Here is a 20,181-nt window from a genome sequence, read left to right on the forward strand (position 1 = left end):
TTAAGCTGGGGTAAATTTAAATCAGAATGTTATAGCTTTAGGATCTTAAGTGTAATCTCCATGGTAACCACAAAGAAAATAGCTATAGAATATATACAAAAGAAAGGAATAAAGGAATTTAAACATTTCACTGCAAAGAATCAACTAAACACAAAAGGCAGTAGTGCAGTAAATGAGGGACAAGAATGCTGTAAGGTATATAGAAAATATATTTCAAAATGACAGAACCTCTTTCTTACCAGTAATTACTTTAAATGTAAATGTATTAAACACTCTAATCAAAAGACAAGTTTGGCAGAATGGATGAAAACATATGATCCAGCTATATGCTGTCTAAGGAGACTGATTTTAGGTCCAATGACACAAACAGATGAGAGTAAAAGGCTAGAAAAAGATATTCCATGCAAATACTGACCAAAAAACTGAAGGGAGTAGCTATACTAATATCAGACAAAATAGATTTTAAGTTAAAAACATTTACAGAAGACAAAGATTAATAAAAGTTCCAGTACTGCAAGAAGATATAACAATTATAAACAATTATAAACATTTACATACCTAATGACAGACCACCATAACATATGAAGGAAAAACTGACAAAATTTAATGGAGAAATAGACAATTCTACAATAATAGTTGGAGACTTAAATATACCACTCTCAATAATGAACATAATAGCCAGATAGAATATAAGTAAGGGAATAGAAAACAGTATGATAAACCAACTAGATCTAACAGACATATACAGAACAATCTACCCAACGACGACAACATACACAGTCTTCTCAAGTGCACATGAGACATTTTCCAGGATAGATCATACATTAGGGAACACATTAAGACTTCCTAATAGATTAAAAAGATAGGACAACAGTGGAAGTTAGAAATCAATAACAGATGTAAAACTGGAAAATTCATGCATATATGTAAATTAAATAACATACTTTTAAATAATCAATGGATCAAGAATAAAATCAGAAGAAAAATTAGAAAATACTAAGAGGTGAATGAAAAGAAAACACAACATACCCAAACTTATAAGACATAGTGAAAACAGTGCTAAGACTTACTTTAAACACTTACATTAAAAAACAAGAACAATCTCAAATCAAGAACCCAACAACCTAACTTCACAACTTAAATAAACAAGAAAAAGAAAAACAAATTAAACCCAGAGCTAGAAGAAAGGAAAGAATAAATATTAGAGATAAATAGAATAGAGAATAGAAAAATAATAGAAAAAATAAATGAAACAAAAAATGTTTCTTTGGAAAGATCAATAAAACTGACAAACCTTTAACTAGATGGACTAAGAAAAAAGAGAGAAGACTCAAGTTACTAAAATTAGAAATAATAGTGGTGACTTTACTACCAATTCTAGAGCAATAACAAGAATTAGAGAATAATAAGAGAGCACTATGAACAATTTTATGCTAACAAATTGAATAATCTATATGAAATGGATACCTTCCTAGAAATACAAAGCTTGCCAAGATTAAAGCATGAAGAAATGAAAAATCTGAATTAGACCTACAACTAATAAGAAGATTCAATCAGTAATCAAAAATCTCCTCACAAAGAAAAGCTCCGGACTTCATGGTTTCACAGGTGATTTCTGCCAAACATTTAAAGAGAAACTAATACCAATCCTTCACAAACTTTTCCAAAAACCTGAAGAGGAGGAAGCATTTCTTATCTCACTCCATAAAGCCGGCATTACTTTGATATCAAAGTCAGAGAAAGACACAATAAGAAAACCACAGACTGCTATTCCTTATGAACATAAATGCAAAATTCTCAACAAAATACTAGCAAATTGAATTCAGTAGCATATTAAAAGAACTATACACCATGACCAAGTGAGATTTGTTCCTGGAATGCAATGTTGTGTACAACACGCAAAAATCAATGAGTGTAATACACCACATTAACAGCATGAAGGAGAAAAGTACATGATCATCTCAATTGATGCAGAAACATCATTTGATAAAATTTAACATTTCATGATAAAAAAAACAACCAACTAGGAATAGAAGGAAACTATCTTAACATAATAAAAGCTGTATATAAAATAAAAGCAAATATCATACTCAATGGTGAAAGACTAAAGTCTTTTACTCTAAGGTCAGGAATAAGACAAAAATGCCCACTTTGACCACTTCTATTTAACATTATACTAGAAATTCTAGCCAGAGCAATTAATCATGAGAAAAAAATAAAGGTATTCAAACTGAAAAAGAAGTAAAATTATCTCTGTTTACAGATAATATAATTTTATATGTAGAATTTCCTAAAGATTTCACAAAAAACCTGTTAAACCTAATAAATGAATTAAGCCAAGTAGCAAGACATAAAGTCAACATGCAAAAATCAATTGCATTTTTATACACTCACAGTGAACAATCGAAAATTAAAATTATGAAAATAATTCCATTCACAATAGCAACAAAAATATTAAAATACTTAGGAATTAACTTAACCAAGGAGGTGAAAGACTTGTACAGTGAAAACTACGAAACATTACTGAAATAAATCAAAGAAGAAATAAATAAAGGGAAACATCCTATGCCTATGGATTAGGAGACTTAATATTGTTAAGATGTTAATACAACCCAAAGTAATCCGCAAATTCAATGCAGTCCCTATCAAAATCCCAATGACATTTTAAAAGAAATAGTAAAACCTATCCTCAAATTAATACAGATACTTAAGAGGCCCCAAATAACCAAAACAATCTTGAAAAAGTACAAAGCGGAAAGACCCATATTTCCAAATTTCAAAACTTACAATAAAGCTACAGTAATCAAAGCAATGTCAGATATAAAAATTAACTCAAATGGATAAAAAACTTAAATGTAAGGCCTAAAACTATAAAACTCTTAGAAAAAGAATAGGACAAAAATGTCACAACATTGGATTTGGCAATAATTTCTTAGCTAGGACTCTAAAAGCACAGGCAACAAAAGAAAAAATAGACAAATTAAATTTCTTGAAAATTTTAAAAAATATTGTACATCAAAATACAATGTAAACAGTAAAAAAGGCAGCTCATGGAATGGAAGAAGATATTTGCAAATGATATGTCTGATAAAGGATCAGTATTCAGGAAATAGAAAATGCCTATAACTCTATGACAAAAGACCCCATTTAAAAAATAGCTTAAGACTTGAATAGAAGTTTCTCCAAAGAAAATACACAAATGGCTAGTAAGCTCATGAAAAAATGCTTAGCATCACTATTAATGAAGGCAATGCAAATCAAAAGAGCAATGAGCTATTACTTCATACCCATTGGGATGACTACCATAAGAAAAAGAAACAGAAAATAATTTTTGGCCAGAATGTGGAGAAATAAGAACATTTGGGCACTGTTGGTAGAAATATAAAATGGTAAAGTTACATTAAAACACAGTATGGCAGCTTCTCAGAACATTCAAAATAGAATTACTATATGACCCAGCAATTCTACTTCTGGGTATATATTGAAAAGAATTCACAGACAGGTTTTGAAGAGGTGTCTGTGTACCCATGTTTACAGCAGCATTGTTCACAATAGCTAACATGTGAAAGGAACCCAGGTGTCCACTGATAGATGAATAGATAAGTAAAATGTGATATATACATGCAATGAATATTATTCAGCCTTTTTAAAAGGAAGGAAATTTTATAATATGCTATAATATGGATGAACCTTGAGGATGTCATGCTAAGTGAAATAAACCAATCACAAAAAGACAAATACTATATGATTCCACTTATATGAGGCTCCTAAAGTGGTCAAAATCAAAGAGACAGAAAGAATGGTGGCTGCCAGGAATTGGGAGGCGGGGGAATGAACTGTTCAATGGGTATAGAGTTTCAGTTTTACAAGATGAAAAGAATTATGGAGGTGGACAGTGGTGACGGTTGCACATTTTGAATGTATTTAATAACACTGAACTGTATTCTTAAAATGGTTATGATGGGAAATTTTATGTTATTGTATTTTACAACAATAAAAAAATGAAAAAAAGAGAGAACAATAATGGCTATCCTATCTTGCTGTGGCTATGAGTCTCAAAACAGTGCCAATGAAAGGGCTCAGGAAGGTGTAAAGTGACTTTTGAGCGTGGTATCCATGGTTCCTTTACATAAATATGTAACATTACCATCTCTTCATTTGAAAGCTAAGAAGACAGCTTTTTAGTGAAAAATCCAATGTTCTTTCCACCATGTAAAAGAGTACTATCAATATTAACTTTTAATAAAAATGACGTTAGAAATATAAAGAAGAAACTCAATCTCTTTGATGTTCAGATTCATTTCAATGTGAAAAGTGTACGAAACAAAAATCCAGTCAAATACATAAAATAAGTGCACCTCGGCCCAAGATCATTGTGCCCTTGAGTTCAAGCTGATAAGCTGTAACTAACGGTGCCAATGCCAGCAGATGATATGGATGCTCAATATGGAAAACACTGGGTCGCATTCTCTGGACATCAGAGTCATACATAGGTAGGTGTCCTGAAAATTTGGCATGCTGTCTTTTTAATGATAGGAACTGGCTGATTGGCATTCTCATGAATTAAACTAATAATTTCAACCCTATTAATATGATAGGGTTATTGCTTTTCTTTCAGAGGGTAAGGATGCTTTAGAATAGGTCCAGATAGTAATATTTTATTTTTTATGAACTATATGATTATATATAGTTCTCAACTCTGCCACTGTAGTGCAAAAACAGCCGTAGACAGTAAGTAAACAAATGGGTTGGGATGAGTTCCAACTTAATAATATTAATAAAATAGCCATGGACCAGTTTTGATTCAAGAGCCATAGTTTGCTGACTCCTGGCTTTAGAATATCATAGAAATAAATTCTGGACCTCCTCACATCCCCTGGCTGTACACTTCATATTATTGGCCTCTACCAGGTTTTAATGCAGCTCCAATCCTACCGTTAAACAAACTTAGAAGGTGTGAAAGCCTGGAGAGACCATCAAGCAGGTGGCCATTTGGGCAGACACTTCACAACCTAACATGATAATCTAAGGCCTTACATTTTTCTCAAAGCATTGTTTGTCAAATAAAGCAATGTTTAAAATGTAATACTGAAGCTTTGAAAATAAGCTGCTATTCTCCAGAGTAAAGTTACTGATGTTTTGATGGGAAAGAAGGAAAAGTGCTTTCCAATTCCCAGAAACGTTTTGAAAAAATGCAACCCAATGCTGGCTTCCCATTTATGAGTGCTCAAGTTTACCTTGTGCTTTTTCATAATAAAAGTCAACTCATTGCCAAAGTTTATTACTGTTCTAAGTCAAAAATCACCTACCACTTGGCCGGGTGTGGTGGCTCAAGCCTGTGATCCCAGCACTTTGGGAGGCCGAGGCGGGTGGATCACAAGGTCAGGAGATCGAGACCATCCTGGCTAACACGGTGAAACCCCGTCTCTACTAAAAATACAAAAAATTAGCCAGGCGTGGTGGCAGGCGCCTGTAGTCCCAGCTACTCAGGAGGCTGAGGCAGAAGAATGACATGAACCCGGGAGGCAGAGCTTGCAGTGAGCCGAGATCGCGCCACTGCACTCCAGCCTGGGCGACAGAGCGAGACTCCGTCTCAAAAAAAAAAAAAAAAAAATCACCTACCACTCTAACTTCTCACCTTCCTTATGACTCTCTCTCTCTTACCCTAACATGTCTGGAAATGTAAGGAAGTACTGTCAGAGGCCTTCAGTAGGGCAAATTTAATTTTGTATCTCCATTTGTCTGTATTTGAATCAATGACTCACTCTCAGCTTGGGAGCTGCCCCTTTTACCGTATGGACCGGGCTAGGATGGCACTGAAGGCAAAACAAGCCTTTTACTGCTTTCAGAAATGTGGATTTTGAGACACTTGGTTGGGTTTAGGTGGAATCTCACAGTCCTGGGTTCAAGAATACTTTTGTTCTTGACCAAGTTTCATAACCTTTTTGAGATCCTGAACCTCAGTTTCTTCATCTACAAAATGTGTTAATATTTGCTTCACAGGATTAATTAAAAAATAGTGACTGGCAAATAGCAAGTGCTAATAAATGTTCATTTCTCTCACTTTTTCTATATGCCCCTATGTACCCTAAATTGTATTTGTTCATGCTGATAGCAGGTTTTATTGTAAACTCTCATGTATCCCCCAATAACTGCCTCTGAGTACATTGTAAGTGTACAGCTACATAGGAATCACGTAAGGATCTCTGCAAAAGGTCTTTGAACAGGGAAAGACTGAAGGTAGGAAAATTAATTGACTAAAGATAAACCATAATCTCCAGAGTTTTTCAAGGTCAGAAAATTCATTTGGTTTATTTTCTTTTGGAAAGGAGCCTTGAGGTATGGTTTAAGCAATTAGAACACAAATGTCTTGAGAACAGAGACCTTGTCAGTTTCATCAATCAGTGCCCAGAACTCATCTCAGGCACCTGGTGAGTGCTCAATTAATATTCGTTTTCTCAACTAACAACTGAGCATACTTAGGTCTGATTTGCTTTTGTATTAACCGTGAGGAGTTTCTGGAGCTTTGCATAAGGAAGGAGCAGGGCTTTTATGGAGAAGCAACACTGGATAAGGGGCATTGGATAAGAGCGGCACCATTTACACACTATTTACCCTGAGCATGCAATTTATGAAATTATAATTCAAATTCCCCAGTATGAAAAATTGATCTGAAATGGGTCAGAGGAAAGTCCAATGTCCACTCTAGGCCAGTTTCTGACCAGATATGATACCCTGAAGCCATACCAACAAGATTCCCTCTAACTTCATTTCCCACTTGGAAAGAGAAATCCTGCTGCTGCTCAGCACTTACGGAGAATCAGCATAGTGTTAGGTACAATGGGATAAAGAGAAATTGTTTCCCCAAAAGGGTTCTAAATTTTCTCATGGTTTTTCATGTTCTGTAAAGTTGTGAGAAAACCAGCAGCACTAACACATAACATAGTTCACATACCTGAAAACATCATCATGTGCTGAAAGTTCCAGGGGATCTTCTGTTTTCGGCCTAGATTCAGGAGGAAGGAGAGGGGATATATGTTGCAGGCTCTGGCAACAAAAATTGCTAGCTGTAGATAAGCACAGGGCAACATTGAGGAAAGTGTTGCTGCAATGATGGTTTGAATCCTTGAGCTTAAATATTATGTCCTCAAGCTTCTCTACATTATGACCCCAAAACCAGAAATAAACATGTCAATTCACATTTGTCCAACTTGCTTCCAAAATTTATATTTCAAAGTCAAGTTCTTCCCAGAAATAATAGAGAACTCTGCCTTTCTTTGATACTTGCTTTAAAATTGTTAGCTCAATACCAATTCAATCACTGTAAATTTTCTAATCACATTTATATTGCTGATGACTGACTATCCTCAATTCTGCTGTAAAATGCGAGGCAGAGACCATTCAGATGCTGTGGCATTATCTTCCCAAGTGGCACTTTAGAAAGGATAAATGTGCTTCTGTTCATGTTTATCATCTTCCTTCTTATCAGTTTACATTTCCTATATCTAGCAAGCTTTGCATACCTTTTTCTTTGGTGAATTAATTTTGAGAGGAATTACCTGTCTAATTATATAATACAACTGTTGCTTTATATGGCAATTTACTAAAATAAAAGTTTATAAGTAAAAGTCTTTGAAAATATTGGCGCTCTTCATCTTTCCCTTTTTGTTGTCTTTGACTCCTTCCCCGATGGGCTATTCTAGTTTGTCCTCAATGGGACGGAGTTATTTGGCAAGAGTTAACTTCCTTTTAAAATCCAGGTTTTGGATGAAATTTTAGGGTTCAGCTGAATGCTCAATGAAAAGAGACTAAGAAGCAAATGCAGATGTTTAATTGGAACACAGTTTATAGAGAGGGATTGCCTCTGCTGTCTGTTCAGATCATCTGTGATCCAAGGTGGCATCTGCCCATCTTCCAAGTGGGAAGAAGGACAACAGTTGCTGACTGCCTTTGGGGACATTCCTAATGGCTCAACATCCTTTCAGATAGATATCCATTCCCACTGGAAATACCTCCTGTCCCAGGCCTAGAGCTAGGAAAACCCCCTGCATTAAAAGTGAGGTCTAGATTTTATCTGTCTTCCTAGGAAAGGAAGGGTGCTATCTTATTCAGATGAACCTATATTTGAACAATGCTTATGGTGTTGAAAGCACATGCATCGTGCTAATTTCATTTGATCATCTATCCTATTTTTGAAGTCCTTATTGGAAAAGAGATTTTATCATCTTGCAATGAAAACATTTCCAAAGCTGAATAATCCTGGATGCTTCCTGATATACTCTAATGCAGATTAAGTCTGTTTCTCTATAAAGAATACACAGACATAATTTTTATGTAAATGATTCATAATTATAGTTAAACATATTTTGAATGCTTGAAAAATAGATTTTCCTTTAATTTCCCCCTTTATTTCCACAGTTCTTTCCAAAGTTCTTATCTTGAACCATAATTATTTAATGGAGGTCCTAATTTCTTAGGATGTTTTCCTCCCCTAACTAGAAATCACGTATCTGCCTTGTGTCTGAGCCTTGCAGTGGACTTTAGGAAAGTGCTTTAATGATTTAACAGAATAATCCGTAAAAGTAAGTCATTCGTTATCTTCTCTAATCACCCCATGTTCTGTATTTCAAAGGATACAAAGGCTCCAAGTATAAAAAGAGCATTAAAGATATGATTCTGGAACGTGAACAGTGCCAGGCCCATGTAACAGAAGATGACGTTCTCCGCCAAAAAGTTCATAAATTCAAACAACTGAAACAAAACATAAAACAAAAAACCATTAATTATAACTCAGGTTTGAGTGCACTTACTTTCTTGTAACTGTATTTGACAACTGACTGGGTCTCCTTTATCTGGAAGGCCACCCCTTTGGCTGTGTGCTTAGCCTCTGAAGGAGGATGGAGGCCCTGGCTCTTGACCCAGGGACAGATGCCATAGCCACATCAGCATCCCATTCTTTCCAACTGTAAGGCTGCCAGAGACACACCTGGGTAATATTAACCAGCATGATCCTTCCATGGAACAATTCCTACTAAGATGACAAAATAGTCCCTGTAAAAGAAACTGAAGCTAAGTGATTTGCTGAAGGTGTACTGTAGTAAATGACACAAAGATTGTTTAACCTCTGTGCACATTACCCAGTAGATCCACTTGACTTCCCAGGTACTAAACAACTGTTTTTTTTTTTAAGCTTAAACTAAATTACCCTTCTCAGGCAGGCAGGAGGGACAAAGTTGGAAAACTTGGAAACCTGAAATAAGGATCAATGTCAATTATATTTTAACATTAGAGTGATCGGTATATTTCAAATCCCAGACGATGAGACTCATTAAATTGACTGATGTAGGTATATCCATTAAATGTCTACAGTTTCTAGCTGCTAAAAAGAAAATGATTAATCCCAGGGATCGGTTTATGCAGCAAGAACACAATAGATACATCAAATTCAGTCAGAAGAATAGAGTAATAACATGCTATGATGAGGGATGTTCCCAAGAGTTATTCTTAGACCATTAACTAAACAATTTAAGTTGAACATGAAAAACGTTCTCCAACTTTCAGATTAAAAGTAAAAGGGAAATGTTCCAGGGGCTACAACAAAGGCAGATTTGGAAGACTTTATTTTATGTTCCAGACTTCTCATTTGGAAGTTTCTGAGACTCCATTCCTGGACCTACATAAATCACCATGTTAGGTAAATATCTCTGGAGGCATTTCTCTTGACTTTTTAAGGACTCATTATTTTTTCATGTAATGTATTTACAGCCCCACAAATAATGCCCAATACTGTTCACTGACAGTTGACAGAAAGAAAAGTAGAATCTTGTCAGGAACATTATTTAAAACCAGTAATAGAAAGAAAGGATTAAAAAAGAAACAGCCCTTTGGTACAAGATAGTTTTCTCTGCAGGGGCAGCCATCATCAATTATCCTGAGTGCTTGCTTTACATCCCAGGCTGGCTCATGGAAACAAACACTGGAAACAAATAACCAGAGAAAATTTGAAAACAACAGGAAAAATGTAGGGGACAGGGAATATTTTTCTGCCTCATTATATCTTTACTTTTTCAAAAAGTGAGATTTGGCTATTGTCTTAATCTCCTCAGGCTGGTGAAATGAAATACCATATACTGAATGGCTTAAATAACATAAATTTATTTCTCATAGTTCTGGAGGCTGGGAAATCCGAAATCAAGGTGCCAGCTGATTTGGTGCTGATGAGAGTCCTCTTCCTGGTTTGCCAAAGGCCGTCTACTTGCTATGTCCTCACACCGAGGAGAGAGAGATCATCACTTTTGTGTTTCTTCTTATAAGGGCACTAATCCAATTTCTAAGGGTTCTATTATCACGATCTAACTCCCTCACAAGGCCCTCACCTCCAAATATCATCACAATGGGGATTAGAGCTTCAACATATGAATTTTTAGAGAACAAAAACATTCTGTCCTTAGTAGCTATTTAGTTTTTTAACATCAATAAACAAATGTCAAGGTTAAATTCGTAGTGCCTCTCTTTCTTTTGTCCCCATCCCAACTGTATTTTACCCTAGAGTGAACATTTTGCCACCTGGACTCTATTCAGCCTCTCTTTAATGGCCTTACTCCAATTTCCCTCTGAGGGCCCACTTCATTCCCTACTCTCAGCCCATGTGTTCATGCCTCCCTAGCTCAAATATGGAGCATATAATTTAGGACTAAACCACTCAAATCGGTGCATTTCTTTAGGCAGCATGTTTGGCTCAGAAATGAGTGTGACATGTTTGGGCCCAAGAAAATTCCGTTTGAATTCAACAAATTTAATGCAGGGAATGCTGAGACAAAGGCCCCCACCTTTTCACAGGATGAGAAATCCTGTGAATGATGAGAAAGATGCTGGCCAGGAAGCTGCTGGCAGCCATTTTGGGATAACAGAGGAAATGGCCGCCTGAAAGATAAGCCAGTTCCTGATAACAGTATTTAATCTTCTGTATTCAATCTCTCCCAAAACAAAATTTACCCTTGGATTTTTGCATTGAAGAGATCACGAAATCACTTTTTGATTTGAAGTAGGGTTCTATCATTACTCTTTTACAGTCCTGTTTCAGTTAAATGAACAAAACAAAACGCTTTTTCACTCTAAACAGATTATAAACAAAAGGGTGTGGGGTCAAATTTTTGTCTCTTTTCAGATAATAAGAAAGTCTGTTACCTTTGTCCCCCTCACCTCCACCATCCAATTTTAATGTATTCATCATCTTAATGAAAGAGGAGAAGTATATGGGAAAAGTCATTTTGTTTTGCTTTTTTCTATTTGTTATTGAGATGTGATGGGAATCTTTGCTCTACATTTTACATGGAGGCCCATAATTTTAAATATTTGTTTTAGTGATTTGCTTCCTTTGAATAACCTAGGATTTTAACTTGATTTACTCACTGAACTTATTGAAATCTAACACTTCCCAGCGTTACAAGTAACTGTGTACATACGCATAGTACAAAAGTTTTGTTTTGCATTAAGGTCCATTTTTGAACCTACTCTTTGTTCGTGTTGTTATCTATTCTGCTGTCAATACTACACTCTTTTAAATTAATGTGGATCCATAATACATTATAATATTTCATAGTCTAGACTGTTCTCACACCCTACATTATTCAGATTTTTCCAGGTTATTTTTGCATGTTTAAAGAAATGTTGCAGCCTGGCCAACATGGTGAAACCCCGTCTCTACTAAAAATACAAAAATTAGCCAGGGATGGTGGTGTGTGCTTATGGTTCCAGCTACTTGTGAGGCTGAGTCAGGAGAATAACTTGAACCCAGGAGGTGGACGCTGCAGTGAGCCGAGATCACACCACTGCACTCCAGCCTGGGCAACAGAGTGAGACTCTGTCTCAAAAAAATAAATAAATAAGAAAGAATGAAAGAAAGACAGAAGGAAAGAAAAAAAAGAAAGAAATGTTTTTCTTGAGTTTAATCACCCAGGAAGGTGCATATATCATATGTCTATAATTTAAGATTTTAAAAAAATATTAACAGCATCCCAGAATCACTCTTCTCTCTCACAATATCTCTTTCCGTGATTTAACTACTATTAGCACCTCTACCACCACAAATTAGCTTTTCTTGTTTTTCAGTTTTATATGAATGGAATTGGACAATACATACCCTTGCATTTGTCATCTTTGACTCAGCAATATGTTTGTGAGATTCTTCATATTGTATTTAGTTCATTTAAAAAATTATATTAATGTATTACAATGTACTTATTCATACTACTATTAATAGGCACTTGGGTATTTTCTAGTTTGGGGCTATGATAAATTTTGCTGCTAAAAATACATGTTTGCCTTTCTGTAGAATTGTTGGGACACAGTGCCATGCAGTTTCCCAAAGCGGTGGTATCAGTTTGCACTCCAATCAGCAATTCTAGTAGCTTTACATCTTGCCAACACATTTTACTGATGTTTTCTGAAATGACACTTTTGCCTCTTGATATTGCCACTTGAACTTAGGAATCAACTTTTCAATTTCCACAAAACTTACCTATTGGCATTTTAGTTGGGATAGTATTAATTTATAGATAAATTCGGATAAAATGCACTTCTTTTTAATATTGAAGTTTGGATCCATGAATATCATATACCCTTATAATTATTTTCGCTTTCTTAAATTTTTATATAAAGATTTTTCACATCTGTGTTTAGATTTATTCCTAGATATTTGATGTTTCTTGTTATTATTGTAAATAGTACCTTTTTCAAAGTTCCTTTTCTAATGTTCATTGCTAGATTCACATATACAATTGATTTTTAAAATTGACCTAGTATTCAGGGCCTTAGTAAATTTAGTTAATAATTCTCACAGTTTATTGGTAGTTTCTTTTTGATTTCCACAGTCATGCTGCTTTCAAATAAGGATAGGATTTTCTCCTTTCCAGTCATCATACATTTTGCATCTTTTTGTTTGTTTCATTACACTTGTTAGGACCTCCAGCACAGTGCAAAATACAAGTGAGATATGGGCATCTTTGTTTTTTTCCCAATCTTAAAATGAACATTTTTCAGTATTTCCGTATCAAATTTATAGAAATTCTGAACAGATTAAAGAAGTTCCCTTTTGTCCTTAAGTGTTGGTTTTTATAAAATGTTTTTCCTTTACCTATTAAGATGATCATATGGTATTTGTTTTTTCACTTTTAAAATGTTGTTAATTACATTAATTGATTTTCGAATGCTAAAACAGTCTTGCATTCCTGCAATAAACCTTACTTGGTCATTATATATTAACCTTTTTTATATACCACTGGATTTAATTTGCTAAGATTGTGTTTAGGATTTTTGTGTCCATATATTTTATACAGTTTTACCAGGTTGTATTGTTAAATTACTCAGGTATCACAAAACAGATTCCTGTTCTCTTCCTTAAATGCTTAGGAAAATTCTAGGCTTGGATTTTTTTTTGTAGGAAGATTTTTAATTACAGATACAAATATTTTAATAAATATGGGTTTAGTCAAATATTCTATTTACTTTTGGATCAGTTTTAGAAAGTTATGTTTTTCAAAGAATTTGTCATTCCATCTACATTTTTGTATTTATTGGCATACAGTTGTTCTTGATATCCTCAATATTTGTGTCTGTATTTATATCTTTCCTCATGTTATTAGGAAATTGTGTTACTTTTTTTATTCGTGATGAATCTTGTAAGGTACGTTATTAACTTTATGAGTGTTTTCAAGAAGCAACTTTGGCTTGTCGATTTTTCTGTATGGCACCCTCCCTTCCCATTTTATTAATTTCTCTCTTTATTATTTCCTGCCTTCGACATAGCTTAGTTTAACCTGTTTTTATTTAGTATCTTGATCCTTCAAGTCCTGGATGTCATGGCTGTTCATGTCAGACACCTGCTTTTCTGTGTATGACACAGCTTTTCTAGTTGCTTTCTGAAAGAGAGCTGTCCTGACATCTGCAGTCTTTCCTAGCTAGCTCATCTTGTATGTATATTTTTCCAGGTGAAAACCAATTTTTGTCAGTCCCTCCTACCTCCCAACAATTTTATGGTATTTTATTTTATGGTATTTATAATGTTATAGTATATATAAGATACCATAAATATCATAAATTTATAAAATACCATAAATACCACAATTTTATGGTATTTATAAAATATCATAAATGCAATAAAATTTGCATTTTATTGTACCACAATAAAAATGTATACAATTTAGAACAAAATAAGAGTTTTATAATATTTGGGAAAAAAGATAGATTGTTTGGAAAGATTTACAGTGAAAGTTGACTACTTTGGGTAAAAATAACCAGAAACCAAAGATGGATTCTAGCTCACTCCTTATACTCAAATTACAGAAAAATAATCAATTTAAAGGAGAAAACAAAACCTACTTATGAATTATTCAATAAGTCATCAGTAATTTTGTACATAATTTTTCAATCGGGAAATTTTATAAGAATTGTTTGTATTAGTAAAAACCTGGAAACAAATATCCATAATATAAGAAATAGTTAAATAAATTATAGTATAATACATTCATGTAACAGCCTATATTTTAGGGAGTTCTATATGAACTAGTATAAAAGATATCTAAGATCTATTGTTAAATAATAAACAATTAAAGAAATAAAGGATAAATCTAGCTGAGTATTAACATGTACATATCCATGTAACTTTCACTCACTTTATGGACATTTGCATAATTTTAATTATAATGAGGATAATTTTAATTATGCAGATGCCCATAGAGTGAAAGTTATATAAAATTTCTTAGATAAAGTTCCTGACATGAGTTATCCTCTGACGAAGGGGATACGTTTTCTTTTTAAGCATAGTAAAAATCTGCCCTTCAGAAAGAATGAAGCAATTTGCATCTCTACAAATGGTGCAGAGGGTTCCCTTTTCCCCATATTCTTGCCAAAGTAGTTTTTATCAGTTTTTAAAAACCTTTGACAATATGATAGAATCACTTATTTTAAATTGTAGATGGTTGTTGGCATTTTAAAAAAGGCTTCTTTCATAGCAATGCAACAGTACTGATTAGCACTCCTTTTGTCTATTTATATCATGTAACAACATTTCTTTGAATGAACAGTCTTCATAATAATTTCCTTCTTGGGGCATTTAATGAGAATCTGTGGGCAAATTCAATTTTGTTTCATATGCCAAAATCTCCTGAAGACATGTTTCAAAGGGAGAATCTATACAGCAAGGCCAGCTGACAGAACCAATTTGACCACTAGGACTTTATTGCCTGAGTCTGGCGCGAAGGAGTACACAATCACTGAGGGAATAAACTTATTGGTCAATTTTGGATAAAATTTTAAAAAATGAAAAAAATCTTCCACCCCAAAGCCAATAATAATAATCACAATAACAACACATTTCAAACTAGTCAATTCAGTGTTCAATATAAATAACTTCAAATCTACTTCCTCCCCACTCAGGGTCAGTAAAAAATAACTTGACTCAACTTTTTATTTATCCGGTACAGTAAACATTTATTTTGTTTTCATTACTTCACAGTTTGTGAGCATTTGGAGAGGACCCAAGTTAAAAGTAATCTTTGCTTAACAGGGCTTTTATTCAAGGGGCAGGGGGAAAGCAAGTTAATAGTGCAAACAAGACTGGGGAAGTATTTAAACTGCGTAAGAGGACAATCTGTGTTTAAAAACTCTGAACGTTCATGGTAACCATTCATATGTTAATTAAGTGACTTAATCTAGTTAGCAAACCATGTTCTCTGAAGACTTATTGGATACTGTGCTTTTTATTGAGTTACTGTATTTACTAGAAAGTAAAAAAAAAAGTCATATCTATTTTATAAAATATGTTTATCACTAATTCTGATTGACCTTTTTCTTCTATCCACACAAAAAAATGTAATTTTACCATATTATTATGGTTCATAGGGAAATATTACAGCAGTTCAATATACCTGCCTAATACTAATTAAATTCACATGAATTCCTCAAGATAGCTTTTATGAGGCTCGACACAACCTACTGACTTTCATCTGGTTGTCTATGAAATGCACTGAAATTCATGGAAACCGAGATGTTAAATAATCTCAAAACTGCAATGAAAATTAAATGAAATGGTTATTTTCTTTAGAATTTTATCTCAGAATTAATCTTGGCTTATATTTTCATTTTACTTGTAAAATTTGTCTTTATTCCTAACTGGGAGCTTTCTACACAGAATATCTCAGATTTCATTTTTATATACTATTAAGTATATCTATAGCTATTTTGAACAAAGCTGGCATATAGGTGAATAATTTTTATTCCTGCATTGGGGAATTTGCAAATAAACATTACAATAAATGCTATTGAAATGATAAACTTTTGCTCCTAGGATTTAATTTAATTAATATTTTGGGCTGAGTTCGGGGACTCTGTTGATGGTGCAGGACAAAGTGGGGCTTTCTAGGCCCCTCCCATTCTTCAGAGGGTGTGGCATGGAAACTGTGTCTAGAAGGGGCGATTCTCAGTGTGGTTGGGGGGTAATAAGTGGGGCAGGGCCTGCACAGCAGCTGAGGGCCTCTCTTTTACTCTCATGCTGTCACTGGAGCTGGTGGTCTAGGAGGCCGTGTGGACCATAAGGCCTCCCACCCTGTTGCTGTAGCCAAATTCATGGTCATATCAGGAAATGAGCTTAACAAAGTGGTCATTGAGAGCAATGCCAGTCCCAGCATCAAAACTGGAAGAATGAGTGTCACTGTTAAAGTCAGAGGAGACAACCTGGCGCTCAGGATGCCCAGGATGCCCTTGAGGGGACCCTCCAAAGCCTGCTTCGCCACCTTCATGATGTCATCATATTTGGCACAAGTCTCTCCAGGTGGCAGGTCAGGTCTGTGACTGATGTTGGCAGTGGGAACATGGAAGGATATGCCAATGAGCTTCCTGTTTCAGCTCAGGGATGACCTTGCCCATGCCTTGGCAGTGCCAGGAGATGCAGGGATGATGTTCTGGAGAGTCCTGCAGCCATCACACCATGGTCTCCCAGAGCGGCCACCCATGGTCTTCCAGGTGGCATTGATGGCATGGATGTGGTCATGAGTCCTTCTATAATGCTAAAGTTGTCATGGATGGCCTTGGCTGGGAGGCTAAGGAGTTGGTGACACAGGAAGCACTGCTGATGACTGCGAAGTTGTTTTTGCACTTCTCATGATTTACATCCATCATGAACATGGGGGCATCAGAGGAGGGGGCAGAGATGATGACTCTTTTGGCTTCCTTATCTAAGTGAGCCCCAGCCTTCTCCGTGGTAGTTAATACACTGGTGAACTCCACAACATAATCAGTGCCAGCATCGCCCCATTTGACTGGGGTAGGATCTCACTCCTGGAAGATGGTTATGGGATTTCCACTGATGACGAGCTTCCCGTTCTCAGCCTTGATGGTACTGTGGAACTTGCCATGGGTGGAATCATACTGAAACATGTAGGCCATGCAGTTGAGGACAGTGAGGGGCGTTGTTGATGGCAGCAATATCCACTTTGCTAGAGTTAAAAGCAGCACTAGTGACCAGGTGCCCAATACAGCCAAATCCATTTACTCCGGCCTTCACCTTCACCATGGTGTCTCAGGGATGTGGCTGGGGTTGCACGAGAAGATGTGGCTGTCTATTGAATGGGAGGAGAAGAGAGCTGCTCCTCGGATTTTAATTTTCACTCAGTTCCAAGTACTTAGGAAATGTGTTTGAGGGGAACCCAATAATTCTCATGGGCTGTAGAGGTGGCACAGGAGATGAATTATAATAATGACCTTTACCACCAGAACATAAGGATTCTGAAGGCTTTTTTGCCTATTAAGGCCACGGTTCCCCAATGACGCTTCCTCTATAAAGTTGAAGATTTACAGTTACATATAGGTAAAGTGCAATCTTTGGAGATCCTTCTATATCTAAAGCATTATAGTAATATCAATATTACTACTTCTAAAATAGTAACAATGCTAATGAAATTCCTATTTTTTAAGGACCTAAATTGTACTAAGAAATGTATTAAAAGCTTTTACATACTTTAACAATTTTTAAAAACCTTTATGTTATAAAGTCAACAAAACTCAGGAATTGGTAATAATATTCCCATTTTACCATTGGGAAAACTACATTCAAAGGCATTAATGCACTTGCATTAACACAATAAAGGGAAGAGGTCAGTTGTCCTGAGTTTGGTCCAAGGCTCACACCATTTGTGCCAGACTAGGCAGCCTCCCCATTGTATACGATTCAGGCTCTGGAGTGGCAAGATGTTTGAATATTTGTAACACTTTCAAGTTTGCAAAGCATATTTTCATACACACATCTTGTTTGATCATCGGAACAAGTCAGGGGTTGGCAGGGAAGATATCAGTGACTCTGACCATATTTTTCCCAGGTTAAAAAAAAAACTTAAAAGGTAAATTTCTTTGTACTCAACTAGTGGAAGCAACAGTGTGTGGCTTGAGGCGGGGGATACTTATCCTCTCCCAAATATCTATCACCACTCACCCATCCAAGCCAACCCCTCCTACACTCATTCTCTCTCCCTGCCCCCCAAAAGCAAAACCAAAGCTCTTGCCATGTATTTGAAGTTTTAAGACAAATCCTTTTCCAAATAACCCTCTTTTCAACCCAATTTCTTCTTCAGACAAATTCTGTTTTGCCCTGTGCCCTACAGTAACATGATAATGATTATATATAGCTTTATATATGCATATAAATTATACATATAGATTATGTATATGCCTAGAGTAAGACAAATGTCATCCAGTTTGGCAGGCTGGGCCCCAAATCCAACATCAGATTCTTCAAGTTGTTTAGGACTATCCAGTCCCTGTAGTAGAGGAGGTGCACCACTTAAGTGTTCAGAGAGCTGCCCTTTATCATATATTTCTTTGTTTGAGAATTTTCGGGTTCCCTATGCGCTCCTGCTTGCTACCCAGCCCTCTCCTGTCTTGTATATTTCATTGTCTTCTTTTAAACTTAATCTTGCTTTTTAAAAACATGAGAATTTCAAAAGCACAGCCTATAAAAACACAACAAATCACATTTTAGGAAGATGAATAGGCATCATTAAGTAAGTAAAGTTAATATAGGACATAAGTGTAGTTACAGCTACAAGGAATTGAGCTTCATTAAACTGAATAAATACTGAATAAATACTGTCGCTAGATTTCCTGAAACCCTCAAGCTTATAACTTAAGGGGAAGGCCCTTTTCTCTGAATTTGCTTAATTACTTTAGCCAGTAAATACTGATAATAGTATTCATATTTCTGGAAGTTTTCCACTTTGGGCTCTTCCCTTTAAAAAAAAATTTTGTTATTAAAGTAAAAGTCATTGCAGGATTTTGTAAGGTTGCATTTAAGTTAATATACATTAAGTTAAGAATAGCTTCTCATGTTGGCACCTCGACAGAGTACTTATCATGATACTGCTCAGAGATATTGGTCATGAAATAGATTGACCTTAGATCCATTTTGATGAATTTAAACACAGGTACACATATGCACACAGAATTTAAACCATAAGACTTCAAGAGTAGAATTACTTTGTAATGTATATAGTCCAAACATCCATCCAATGCCTGATTGCTCCTATATGCTTGTTGAGGGGCTGCTCAACCTGGAACTGAACATTGCCAAAGGCAGAAACCACACTACTTCCTAAGGAAGTGAATGGCATTTTTGGACCTATGTAACCGTTAGAAATCCTTCCTTATGTTCAGTTAAAATTTGGCTATTACTTTCAACCACTTCTCCTATTTCTTTGGTTCACAGAAAAATGAGTCACATAGGGTACCATTTTATTTTATATTGCTTGGCTCTAACAGCAGAGAGGGGATTTTTATCAGAATAGTTGCAGCAGTAGGCAATTCCACAGTTTAGGCAGCAACTGCCACTTTTCATTCAACAGTCTTATTAGCTTTGAAAGTAAACATTTTGCTGCTGTGAGTTTGTGGCTGACATATGAGGTCTTGAGTCTAGAATGTCTGCAAAGGCTGGGGGACTCTTTTGGAGGACACTTATTTGAATGTAATGCTGGTTACATTCAAACAAGTGTCCTCCAAAAGATTTTCTCAGTAAATCTAATAGTACTGGTCCTTTGAAAAAACAAAAGTTGTAGAATAACACAATTAGTTTCTCTGTGGTTTTGCCAATAAGTACTAACTAAAGAAAATTGCCTAGTTGAAACAATATATTTTCTG

At 35.4% G+C, this 20,181-nt stretch overlaps 1 protein-coding gene across 2 annotated transcripts in view; it reads right to left on the reverse strand.

The window, feature by feature from the left end:
* The window catches only part of SLC9A9 (solute carrier family 9 member A9), a 581,917-nt gene that overhangs the window by 220,424 nt on the left and 341,312 nt on the right, over positions 1–20,181 (reverse strand). For both annotated transcript variants that reach the window (XM_019024708.4, XM_055383461.2), the window contains exons 10-11: positions 8,638–8,751; positions 6,956–7,067 (exon numbers count right to left, since the gene is read on the reverse strand). In XM_019024708.4, coding sequence (XP_018880253.1) covers positions 6,956–7,067; positions 8,638–8,751 — 226 coding nt within the window. The remainder of the gene's footprint in view (positions 1–6,955; positions 7,068–8,637; positions 8,752–20,181) is intronic.

The sequence above is a fragment of the Gorilla gorilla genome, chromosome 2 (assembly GCF_029281585.2).
Source record: "Gorilla gorilla gorilla isolate KB3781 chromosome 2, NHGRI_mGorGor1-v2.1_pri, whole genome shotgun sequence".
Lineage (NCBI taxonomy): Eukaryota > Metazoa > Chordata > Mammalia > Primates > Hominidae > Gorilla > Gorilla gorilla.